Raw genomic sequence first — 12,579 nt, 5'->3', positions numbered from 1 at the left:
ACTGCCAGTGGAATAGGTACACTGAACAAAGCTGAAGGAATGATGAAGAAGGTAGACTACCTCAGGATTTGTCTGCATTAACTCAAAATATCAGCTAGATGTTTGAAGTGTGAACACAATTGGGTGTTCAACCAGGACAACGACCCCAAACACACATCTAACGTGGTTGTAGAATGAAGAAAGCAGGCCAACATGAAGCTTTTGGAATGACCTCCAGCTCCAACAAAAGAATGTGGAATGTGCTTGAAAGTCGGGTCCATGCCAGGAAACCATGCATACATGTATGTAATCAATTCTGCTGAGAAGAGGAGTCAAATATCCAATCAAAATTCTGCCAAAAGCATGTTGATTGGTACCAATTAGGGTGCAACTTGCTAAGGGACATATGGCCAACAATGCACAATTCCTATTTATTTGAATTTGGAATTTGACATTTAAAATAAATAATACACCCAGATTATAAATAATTATGAAACATAAAATAATAATAAATAATGCCGGTCATGCAACCCCCCCCCCCTCGTCCTCCAATATGTTAAATTCAGCAAAGAGACAGCAAACAAAAATGTGCAGAGGCGTGTTCTCTCTACAGCATGGTCACTTAATTCAGGCCCCATGTGGCTACACGTTTTCAATCCAGTCACTCTGAAGCACATGTGATTGAAGCCTGAGACCAGCTGATTAAACAAAAGTAAACAGCTGATTAGTGATGTGAGGTGTGCTTGGGCTTGGATGGAATGAAAATCTTCAGGCATGTATTTTCTCTTTACGTTCTAAATATACTCTTTAACAATTACAAATTGAACTATTTTAGGTTCCCATATGAAGATAATAAAGCAGCAGGTTTATATTTACATATTACTGTTGACTGTTTTTGTCCTTTTTTAGTTTTCTCAATGATTTGAACCCTGTTGCTGCTCTGTACACTGTGCAAATCATTCTGGATGAATAAACCAATAGAAATGTTAAAAATGACTTGGAATAAACTCTTATATTACACTGACTTCCATTCAAAGTTAAGTCACCATTTTGGAGATACATGTTTTTCACAGCGATGATATGCACTTGACAGTTGTCCTGCTGTTAACAATTTGTGGGCTGGATGTATCATTATCTGTCTGTTGGGAGATAATTAGGCCTAGTGAATTAGGTCTACCACATGTATTATGTGATCATTTTTCTCTTGTTATGGTTGGCATTACTACAGCTGCTAGAATAATCCTACCCACTGGACGAGTACATGTGTGCCGAACTCAAAAGCTGGGGGACGCTGATGACTAAAACAGCAGCATTACGCCGCTGCTCAGCAGATACCCTGGGGCTGCTGATTGCTGGGAAAAGTTTTGAGGAGTCAGAGCGTTTATAAAGCGTTGACAATTGCATTGCCTGGCCTTTTCCAAAGATTTTTATAACAAATTGTGAACTTGTTAAATATGATTTTTTCATCTTTTCACCTTTTGGAGATCAGTTCATCTTCTACTCAAATTCACAGCAACAGAAAGAAATCTGACAGCCCAAACTTTTGCATGTAACTGTACATGATGTTTTTAAGTTGTTGTAACTTGATATCATGTTTTACAGCATTCATTTATTCATTCATTCATACTCTCTCTCTGCATCGTAAGCCCAGGACCATGATACATATTGTATCGCTAAGAATGTACCCCCCGTTTTACCCAGGTAGGGAACATCCTAGGACGGTCACTAGTGCAGTGTCAGCAGGGCAGAAGGGACACATCTTCCAAACTTGAGTGTGTAAACAGCCTCCGAGACAGGCTCGATAGCCACAACCCACTAAGGTGCGACAGCACTAAGGAACTGTGTCAGAGACACATATATAATAATACATTATGGGGTATAAAACAAGACTTTTTTCTGAAGCCATGTTTTATGGACAGTTATGGGCTGTTGTATGGACAGTTAATCTGAAGATACGTCTGTTTCTAATGTTCTAATGGTTATATACTATAGCTTTGCTTACAGTATCACAATATATTGCATTGTAAGCCCTGTATCATGACACATTTTGAATTGCCAGGATCTTTCTGACACACAGCTAGAGTTTCAACAGTTGAATTTTGTATTCATAAAATACATTTGTAGGGATCCATGGACTTCTTTTTCTTCTTTTTAAGAAGGACAGCATTAGTAGTCACTTGGGCTGCACCTGTAATCCTGCTTTTATCATGATATGCACCATGATATTATTTTCCACAATAACACGTAACGGATAGTTGCAATAACTGAATGGATCACATGCGATTATATAGGCATATACCACAGTGATGTAAAAACATTAGCGTGTAAAGGACAAGGGTCTTGTCTAACACACACACACACACACACACACACACACACACACACACACTTTTAACACTGTTATATTCTTGATTAACTGTCCATAAAACAAAGCTTCAGAAAAAAAGTCTTGTTTTATACCCCACAATTTATTATTTCTGTCTCTCTCACAGTTCCTTAGTGCGGTCTCAGCTTGGTGGGGGCGTGGCTATCCAGCCTGTCTCAGAGGCTGTTTACACACTCAAAAAGTCTAGAAGACATGTGCACCTTCTGCCCTGCTGACACTGCACCAGTGACCGTACAAGGATGTTACCCACCTGGGTAAACAGGGGGTACATTCTTAGCCCATCATCTGTTCAGTGTGCCATATTGTGTACGTGTGTGTGTGTGTGTGTGTGTGTGTGTGTTTATATATTCAAAAGCCAGGGGACTTTGGCTACTAGAATAAGTGTCGTCTAGACAACAAAGACTGTTCCGGTTTCAGTCTGTGTGCGAGTGTGTGAGTGCTCACCTGCAGATGATAATGAGGAATTTGAGCAACAGTAGGGCAAGATGCTGCTGTTCCTGCTCCAGCCCAGCTGAGGCCTTCTGTACACACTGGAGTAGCTGCACCCGCAAAACCTGCAAGATATTATCAGGTAGCAGGGAGAGGACAGGGGGAACTTCCTCCAACCTACACACACACAAACAAACAAACAAACAAACAAACCACATTACTTTATCTCTATATTTGATGTTTATTTCTATAAAGTTAATTTAGGCTTTGCTCAGATATACAACGTATGGATACCAGTCAGTAAGCAACATACAGACGAGCCTAGTTTTGCCATACCACCACTGCCTGCATAGCATCAATGGCATTTCAACAATGGGGAGTTAGGGAGCAAAACATGTGCTCATGATTATGACAAAGGTTCTGTGGCATAAAATGTGAAGGGCCCAGGAGCTCATGAACATGGCTTGGGACTAATGCCACTGTAGTGAGGCCAGCAGGCCGCGTGGTAGCAATGCTAATGCAGCGTTAGTAATGCTGTCCGAGGCATTAGCTACAGGGTGGACACATGCATTAATGCCACAGGATGTCTTCACACCACTAACCCTAACCCTTTACAATAATATTTCCAACGAAGGAGGCCCAACCTCAGCTTACCTAAGGTTACATCTCCTCTCTGCAGCACATATTTACTGGTTTGCTTTGTGGCTAAATGCAGTCCTCAGCCACTGTCAGTATGATAAAATGTCTCTTCTAGGCAAACAGTAGTTTGCACGTTTTAACAAGGTTTATCAGTCAGTCAGTCAATAAGCGAAATGTCTCGTCAAGAAGGTCCGTCAATAAAATAAAAGCAATAAAAGTTTAACTAACTTAACCAGTGTCTTTAAAAACTTTGCACTGAAGAAACTGTATGGCTTAAAATGGATGTTTCTGCCATTGTAGAGAAGACTGGCACTGCTAACCCGACTACTAACCATGGTCAACATTACAGCCAAAAATTCTCGAAAAACAATGTATTTAGGTAATATACTTTGTCTTACTGTGTCTGCATGTACACTCAACAGAGCACTTTATTAGTACACCTACTCACTCAAGCAATTATCTAATCAGCCCATTTAGCGGCAGCAGTACAAGGCATAAGATCATGTAGATACAGGCCAGCAGTTTCAGGTAGTGTTTACATAAACCATCAGAATGATTTCACATGTTTGATTATTTCTAGAGCACGTAGGTCTCTACGGTTTACTCAGAATTGTGCAAAAAAATAAATACAGCCAATGACTGGCAGTTCTGCAGACGGAAAGGCCTTATTGGGGAGAGTAGGCAATGAAGAATGACCAGACTGGTTGGAGAGGACAGAAAGGCTACCAGTAACTCTGACAGTCACCCTGTACAACTGTGGTGAGCAGATAAGCATCTCAGAATGCATAACACGTCCAACCTTGAGGCGCAAAAGCTACAGAACAGCAGAAGACCACGCCGGGTTCCACAGGAAACAGAAAGCTGAGGCTGCAGCATAGCCTGGTCTGATGAATCTCGATTTCTACTGAGGCACACAGATGGTCAGGTCACGAATTAGCGCAAGCAGCATGAATACATGGATGTAACCGTTATGTCAACAGTCCTGGCTGGAGGAGGTGGTGTAATGAGGGGGGGGGGGGGGGTGCTAGTTATGTACTAATACACGTCAACCATAAGCTCAAAAATGTGACTGGTTAGCGAAGTTTGTCTGTACCTCTCTAGAAACCATTATCACACTTGCGCGTTCATTAACGTTAGCAATGGCTGAGGCTACTGCCCTTTTCTAAATGCACCAATGCAAATGAGTTTCCACTCAACTCCATCTAAAAAACTCAACAACCAATGAAGTGAGAGTTAAACTGAACCGTAAAATGCAGGGCTGAATGGTGGGACAGGTTAAAAATGCTAAACTTGAGGATTAACGTTAATTCATTCAGCATTTGTTCAAATTGTTCTCAACGTGGTTTGGTTAAAACCCTTGAGATACAGACCCCTCAGAGCTGTATCCTGGTGAGCAGTTTAATGTAGAAATGCGAAGCTGGCTTTCTTTGCTAGGTGTGGTGTTCGGGTCGCTCACTAACATTGCTAATATTGCTAATGTTTAGATGGAGGGAGGAATTAAACCTGCTGGATTTTTTCTCCTCCAGAATGAAGTTCAGTAAGTAATGGTCTTTAGTCTGTCCATTCAGAGATGGACAGTGATGTGATGGTGACTCTGCTTAGCTAAACTCATCACAGGTGGATTAGTAGCGGATTGGACTCTTGCTTTCCACACTGAACACGTTCACCGCTGAGCTGAACATGCAGCGGTAGGCAGCGTGGTGCAGCAGATGTGCAGGGTCACACGTTTAGAAGGTTTGTGCGATGGTTTCCGGCCATGACAAACTAGCATTTTATCCGTGTCGGAGGAACTTCCAGACATGTGGACTGTCCTCCTTTCGGCTGTGCTGAAGCCCAATGAAGATTTCTGAGGGTGGTTGCAAACCAGGCGCTCTGGTAAACAGTGCAGGCGGAAGATGACTGTGATAAAGGTCTATTCAGTGCATTCCTGTGTGCATTGTTACCATGACAACCAATATGGACTGGCAACTTAAAAATCTGAACACTCAGATTTCAAAAACAACAAAAAAAACAAAACAAATATGATATAATAAACAAACCTCATTTGCTGTGCAGTGTGAACACAGCATGAGTGCTGCGGCATGAACACGGCTAAAAGCAGGCCTCAGCTACAGGGCTACAGCTAAAAACTAGCCTGTAAAGATCACTGGAACGTTGAGTTTTGGGATCATTAAATGTGCATCATAATGAATTATCATATTAAAAATGATCTGAATTAAGGAATATAAATGTGACTGTAGAGGATAAATGCCTTTACTGTTCTGTCGCTGCTAAAGGAATAGCATAAGATCGTGTAGTGCAGTTTTCTCCCCAGCAGGAGAGAAAGAGAGCTTGTGTATGTGTGTGTGTGTGTGTGTGTGTGTGTGTGTGTGTGTGTGTTAGGATTTAATACACGGTGGAATGTGCGAGAGCTGCACAGCTGGAGAGGAGGAGGGGTGGGAAATTCATCTCTCTCTCACACACACACACACTTTCTGTCTTTCAGCACTGTCGCTCTCTCTCTCTCTCTCTCTCTCTCTCTCTCTCTCTCTCTCTCTCTCTCTCTCTCTCTCTCTCTCATTCTGATTATGCTAATATCATATGCTCTCTCTTCTTCTGCACGGTTCCCTCACATCCTCACACTCATTCCTTGACTCTGCCATTCACACATGCACTGCATGCACACCTCATATTCTCTCTCTCTCCCTCTCCCTCTCTCCCTCTCTCCCTCTCCCTCTCCCTCTCCCTTCCCTTTACATTCTCAATTATCTTTTCCCATTCATATTACTTCATCTGTCTTTGTCTGTCTCTCTCTCACGCTATGTCGATCTGTCTTTCGAGGTCTCTCTCTCTTTCCATGTGCAGTATGTTACGTAATATACCCTGACAGGCTATGTGTGGGTCACATGACTGCAGCTGGAGCGACCAAGGCAAATCTGCCTGGGAAAAGCTCCTGGTCTTTTCCTCCTTTTCCTCCTCCTTCTTCTTCTTCTACCCCCCCCCTCTCTCTCTTTTTCCTCATTTTCTGCCATATATTCAAGCATACAGTTTGGAGGTGTCGTATCTAATGTACAATATCAGTGTAATTCAGTGTGATTCCTTATGAAATGGTTCAGTGTCTACTCCTGATTCAGACTGTTTTTGGATGACTGCAGAATACAGTGTTGAATACACTTAACAGAGCTTTTTCTAGCAGATTTGTAAATCTGAAACGTGTCTAAATGAGTGATGAAAAATGAGTGCACACAGTAGCACGCAATGCATGACCTTAATCAATAAGCGTCTTGTTAAAGGTTTAAGTATTCATTTTTCTGTTCTAACTCACAAAATGGTCAGGATGTGTCATCAGATATTAAAGAAACATGCAGGTTTAAGCACTAGCATTTCTTGACAGCAGTGCTTCAGCCTGTATTTTCGCCTTTAAATGGTCAGGTATGGTGCGGAACTCCTATTGCCACACCCCGGGTCGCCAGGTATGGAACACAATAGCAAAGAAACAGCAGACTACTACTTGGAAAGAAACATGTATACGTTATCTGTTAAACTGAGCAGTATGTCGTCAGGATTTCAGGATAGTTTTCAGTTTTCAGAGTTATATAAAATCCACCTGAGATAGTTTATAATGTGCAAACAATAAAAAAAGAGCGACAGGGTGGGGGCGCTGTGGGAGCTCACTGATTGGTGAGGTCACCTTCTGAAAACAGGTTGGAAGCGCAATCTCCCTGAAATGGATTTTTTTCCCACCCTGCAAAAATCCATTTCAGGGAAATTGTGCCCAAGTTACCCAAGTACCCAAGTCTTGGAACATGCAGGTGCAGGACACTATTAGACCATTATCACAGCTCTACATAATGTGAAAGCGTCAATAGTGGCCTTAAATGGCTGGTAGGTGTGTTTCAACCAGAGTTTCCACTCCATCAAGTTTAAAAATGTTAAACTCCAGCTGAAAATATTGCTCATCGTGTCATTTTTAACAAAACAGGCAATAAAACGAGAGTTAAACTAAACCGGAGTGAACGCAGGGCTGAACAGTGGCACAGATTTACTAATGTTTGTGCTTAGAAATGCAACACTTAAATATCAGCTGGTAATTCATTCAACATTCCTACAAATGATCAGCCAGGTGTGCTTACAAATCTTGAGAAATCTTGAGCCCTCAGAGCTGTAACCTGGTGAGCAGTTTAATGTAGAAATGCGATGCTGTGTCTCTTTGCTAGGTGTGGCGTTCAGGGCGATCGCTAACGTTGCTAATGTTGTTACACGGAGGGAGGAATTAAACCTGCTGGATTTTTCCTCTTCCAGAATGAAGCTCAGTAAGTGGTGGTCTGTAGTCTGTTCATTCAGAGACGTGACGTGGTGGTAACATAAAGAAACTTTCTGCTACTTTTTCTGCTTTACAAAATCATCATGGGTGGCTAGCGGATCAGAGTCTGATACTCTCCGCCGTCTGAACGCCTCTGCTTTCCACACCGAAAACATTCACAGTGCGGTGCAGCAGACATGCAGGGTTTGGCGTGATGCACTTCGGGCCAAGAAAAACTAGCCTTTCGTCCGCGTTGGGAGGGATGTCCAGGCATGTTAATTGCCGTCCTGTTGGCTGTGTTGAAGCTCATTGCAGACTGTTAAGGGAGGCTGAAAAACGGTACCACAGTAATATTTTGAGACGGTATGATGGTACGGCAAAGGTAGATACCAACCCTAGGTGTCCATTCATGAAAAGGAATATCTCACTCACACTCACACACACACACACACAGAGAGAGAGATATGAAATGCATGTCTTTGGGATTAAAAAAGTAAACATGTGAACAAAGGATGTTTGATCCGGTTCTCTTGCTGCAGAGAAAGTGTTGTTACAGTTAAGAGCACACACAGACACACAGACACACAGACACACACTTTCAGATTGAACATCAGATGCACCATCATTATCTACAGTGTTGTTACTGTGAGATACTGCGGCAGGTACCTGCTTGGTGGTTTCTCAAAATCCACATCCAGGCACCGATCATAGGAGCTGATAAAGATCTCCAACCACAGTCTGAGATAATCAGGATCCCTCTAAAAGAGAGAGAGGTAGAGAGGACGTGCGAGAGAGAGAAAGAGAGAGAGAGAGGAGAAAGATAATAAAAATCACATTTAGAATTTCACAAAATGTACCTGGCTGTCAAATACAAAAAGTCACATGGTTTTACCACATCATATCTGGTCACATTTGGACCTGTGTGTTGAACCCTGTCAAAGTCCATCCCCTCTGCACTGCGTGTTTTAGCCCATTATGTCCAGTCACATTTGCACGGTGTGTTTAACCCAGTCATAGCCAGCCATGTTTATATGGTGTGTTTTATCCCACTTGTCCAATGTCCATGTATAAGCTCATTTACATATCACAGAGCAATGTTAATACACAACAATAATGCTGAACAATTACCAATTGTTACCAATTACCAATTACAACTACGAAGCTACCGACACAAGTGTTGAGGATAAAAACTGACTGGTGTTGGGAGTAAGTGAAAGTAAATACAACGAGAAATGATTCTGCTGTGAATTGCAGTCAGCGATCTCGGTTTAGGTAAGTTAGCTAGCAGGCTAAACACCGCAGTGCAGATCAGGTTCCAGTTAAGTGAATCTACAACTTCCACATATTTAGAGGACAAAGCCCAAGTCATTAAGCCGATGGTCTGAGGAGTGTGTTCGACTCATTTCGAACAGTTTAGTAGGCTGGTTCATTCAGGTTTGATTGTTCTGCCTTTTATTAGAACTCAGCACGTCGCTAAACTCGCAGGTCTGGTGGGCTTGCTGACATCACCAATAAGCAAGCGTCCACAGCACCCCCGACTCTGTGGCTCTTTTAAATGTACACGGTGGGAAAGAGCTTTTTAGGCCGTGGACTAGGCAGACACAGAACAGAAATGTGCCAGAAATCAGACACATCCTCATTCAGAGATATCGTCAAGGTATTACGGCTAGACCACTTAACCTGTAATGGGGACCCAGCTTTGATGCATTGACTATCAGACTGACCAGCATCACACACACACAAAAAAGGGAAAAGTATTGTTCCAGTGCTGCTGTGTTCATCCTCTTAATCACTAGAGGTGGAGTTTCTTAAACATTGACAAAAGATTTCAACCGTAAGCCTTTCTCCAAATATTACAGGAAATTTTTAGGATCCAAGGCAAATAAATTAAAAATAATTAGTGTTCACTCCAAACAATATTAACCTCTTCATGCAGAAAGGCTTATTACACACTAAGGTAATCTTCAGGTCCCTACAGGGACTTCTGTACAAACTGGTGGGGCTATTCCTTAGTAACAGAAGTTTGCATTAACACTTCCAGCTCACCAGTGGGCCCCAGGCTGATTAAGGGGTTAATTTTTCTCAAAAAGCAAAATAGCTTTTTTTATCTTGGTATGCTGTCAACCAATAACAGAACACAGAACAGAGGTGTTTTTAGGGAAACTGCATACATCTTATACAGAGGAGTTTCCAACATGTAAAGGTGAGATGTGAGCAGGTGCTCGGTAGGCAGCCAAGATCAGTTAGCAGAGGTATGTGCAAACATTATCTCAACAGTTTGTCAGTGTGTGTGTGTGTGTGTGTGTGTGTGTGTCTGAGTTTCGCTTCTCCCTCTCCCTCTCTTTTGAGAAAACAGGCTTGGTCACATTCCCCATTCCATCACCAACGGATCTCACGTGAATGCGCTCACACACACATTCCCAACATTCCAACAACACAAGACATCAAGAATGACACACACACACACAAATACAGAGCTACGTATAAATAGGCTTCTTTATTAGACCAGTTAATAGCGGCGGGCAATTTGACACCATGTAACTGCAGTATCACGATAAATGAGGATAAATGAGGTCACTGTTCTGAGTGTATCATGGGTATCAACACTGCTTCTCAAACACGAGCTTTCATTAAAAGACAAATGTACACCCGTTTTGAGAGCCTGACAACAATGTAAGTGCCCCCTTGTGGAGAATCTTTAAAAGATTCAATAAGAAAAGTAAAAACTGCAGTCTGCTTTCAGGGCTATACTTAAACACACTAGTGGTGTGTCCTAATTGTCGCATTGAAAGTACTGAAGTATAGATTATGCGTATAGATAGAGAGATAGATTTATACCCCTCTAGCCCACGCCTGCCATCAGGCCTGCATGGTGCCAGTAGGTTCAAGTTTATCTGCTTAAGAGTATATATCTGCTATTTTATTGGCAGTGCTTCTCTACAGTAACACACACTAGACAAGCTGTGTGTTTGCGTACATTTGGACATATCATGCATGTTAGCATAACAACACTTCATTGCTCTCTGTTAGTATGTTAATATTTCTGTACACGTGTGTGTGTGTGTGTGTGTGTGTGTGTGTGTGTGTGTGTGTGTGTGTGTGTGTGTGTGTGTGTGTGTGTGTGTGTGTCAGTGTGTCAGAGCACAATGCTCCAGAACAGGAAATCATACTCAAAAAATCTTCCTGGTGAGATCACCAGAACAGACTGTGTGTGTGTGTGTGTGTGTGTGTGTGTGTGTGTGTATACCAACCAGCAAAGCCTAAAATCAACTTCAAATCAAAATAATAAAATAAAGATATCAGTACCGCAGTGTGTCTGTAAGAGGCACATCAATGACACACACACACACACACACACACACACACACACACACACACACACACACACACACACACACACACACAGTCCTGAAATAATTGTAAAACTCACTCTAGCCTCTAGCCCCTTCAGGATACCTCCTCTGTAACTGCACCAGTACTCAAATCTTCACTATGGACTCACTCGCTCGGTCTGCCTGTCTATTCGCCCCCTCTCTAAACGGTTCTTGTGGTTCTGTTGTTCTACGGCTTTGTTGTCAACTGTGTGGCCGCATTACGTTATACAGAGAATCACGCCTGGTATAGCTTTCTGTATGAGAGAGGAAACGCAAGAGAGAAAGAGAGAACTTGAACATAAATACAACTAAAATTATATGTCATTAAACATTGTAGATACGTGTGTTTGTGTGTGTATATATATGTGTGTGCTGTGTGTGTGTGTATGTGTGTGTCTGTGTGTTTGTTCAAGAGAATAGCTCCATTCATTCTGAACCCAGTAGCAGGACACAGACATCCATTGAGGTTTGGGTTTGGGCAAAGGTGACACGCCCTGCTGTTTATTCTGGGCCTAGGCTTCTCTCTTACAGGGGAACCACTAGTACCACCAGTGAGTAAGAGGGAGAGAGAGAGAAAGAGAGAAGGAGGGAGTGATTCCGTCAGCCACATTGGATTCACAGTTATTGAAACTTTCACTCTTTGTGAAACTGGGGCAGTAACTCCCTGACCTTTAAGACGGTGATCTCACATCAAGGTTAAGGTGTGCAACAACTCATCCTTTTACAACTTTGCTAAATACAGCACTATAACACACACCAAATGCTCAATAAGCTTCCAAGATAATTCTGTTATTAATTTACCTTTTTCTCTTATCTAATTGACATCTATTGCTCTCTATACAGGAATTATAGCCAATAATATAATAGATCAATAGCTATTTTATAACAGGCATTATAATAGCCATTCTAGTACAGGCCTTCTGTCCATTTTGTGGAAGATCCTAATGTATTTGGCATCCTTTATATACAGAACACAAAGCCACCGACTCAGGGGAAACACGCATAAGCAGCGGTGGAGTAGACTGGCTGCTGTTCTTCGTTAAGCAGTAAGTGCCTGACCACTCGATCCACTCCCAAATCCCAGCATGTGACCACAGCCGGTCTGTAAGCACAGTCACATGACCCAGGTCACATGACCCTGATCACACAGGCACCATGACCTCACTCTATGACCTCATCATCAGACGCACATCTGAAATTCAGCTGAAGCCAGACAGGCTTCAGTGTAGAGGTTGGTTTCATATGGTTTTTTTTCATTAACCCAGCATGTACACCACTGATATTCATCATCTTCACGGTCATGCAGCGGCGTACACACACACACACACACACACACACACACACACACACACACACACACACACACACACACACACACACACACACAAATTGATCCTAACTGAAAATCCTAACCACAAAGGAGTTTCTCACACCTCTCTACTGGAATTATGGACACTTCTTCTTTTGCTAACTGCTCTAGGTCTCTCCGA

At 42.3% G+C, this 12,579-nt stretch overlaps 1 protein-coding gene across 5 annotated transcripts in view; it reads right to left on the bottom strand.

Annotated features, from left to right (window-relative positions):
- The window catches only part of nbeal1 (neurobeachin-like 1), an 83,919-nt gene that overhangs the window by 54,560 nt on the left and 16,780 nt on the right, over nucleotides 1-12,579 (bottom strand). For all 5 annotated transcript variants that reach the window (XM_072684015.1, XM_072684014.1, XM_072684013.1 and 2 more), the window contains 2 exons: nucleotides 8,382-8,473; nucleotides 2,810-2,971 (listed from right to left, as the gene is read on the bottom strand). In XM_072684015.1, coding sequence (XP_072540116.1) covers nucleotides 2,810-2,971; nucleotides 8,382-8,473 — 254 coding nt within the window. The remainder of the gene's footprint in view (nucleotides 1-2,809; nucleotides 2,972-8,381; nucleotides 8,474-12,579) is intronic.

This window comes from Salminus brasiliensis, chromosome 7 (assembly GCF_030463535.1).
Source record: "Salminus brasiliensis chromosome 7, fSalBra1.hap2, whole genome shotgun sequence".
In the NCBI taxonomy this organism is placed as follows: Eukaryota; Metazoa; Chordata; class Actinopteri; order Characiformes; family Bryconidae; genus Salminus; species Salminus brasiliensis.
The sequence above is the reverse complement of the archived record's forward strand: the minus strand, read 5'-3'. Positions and strand labels throughout refer to the sequence as shown.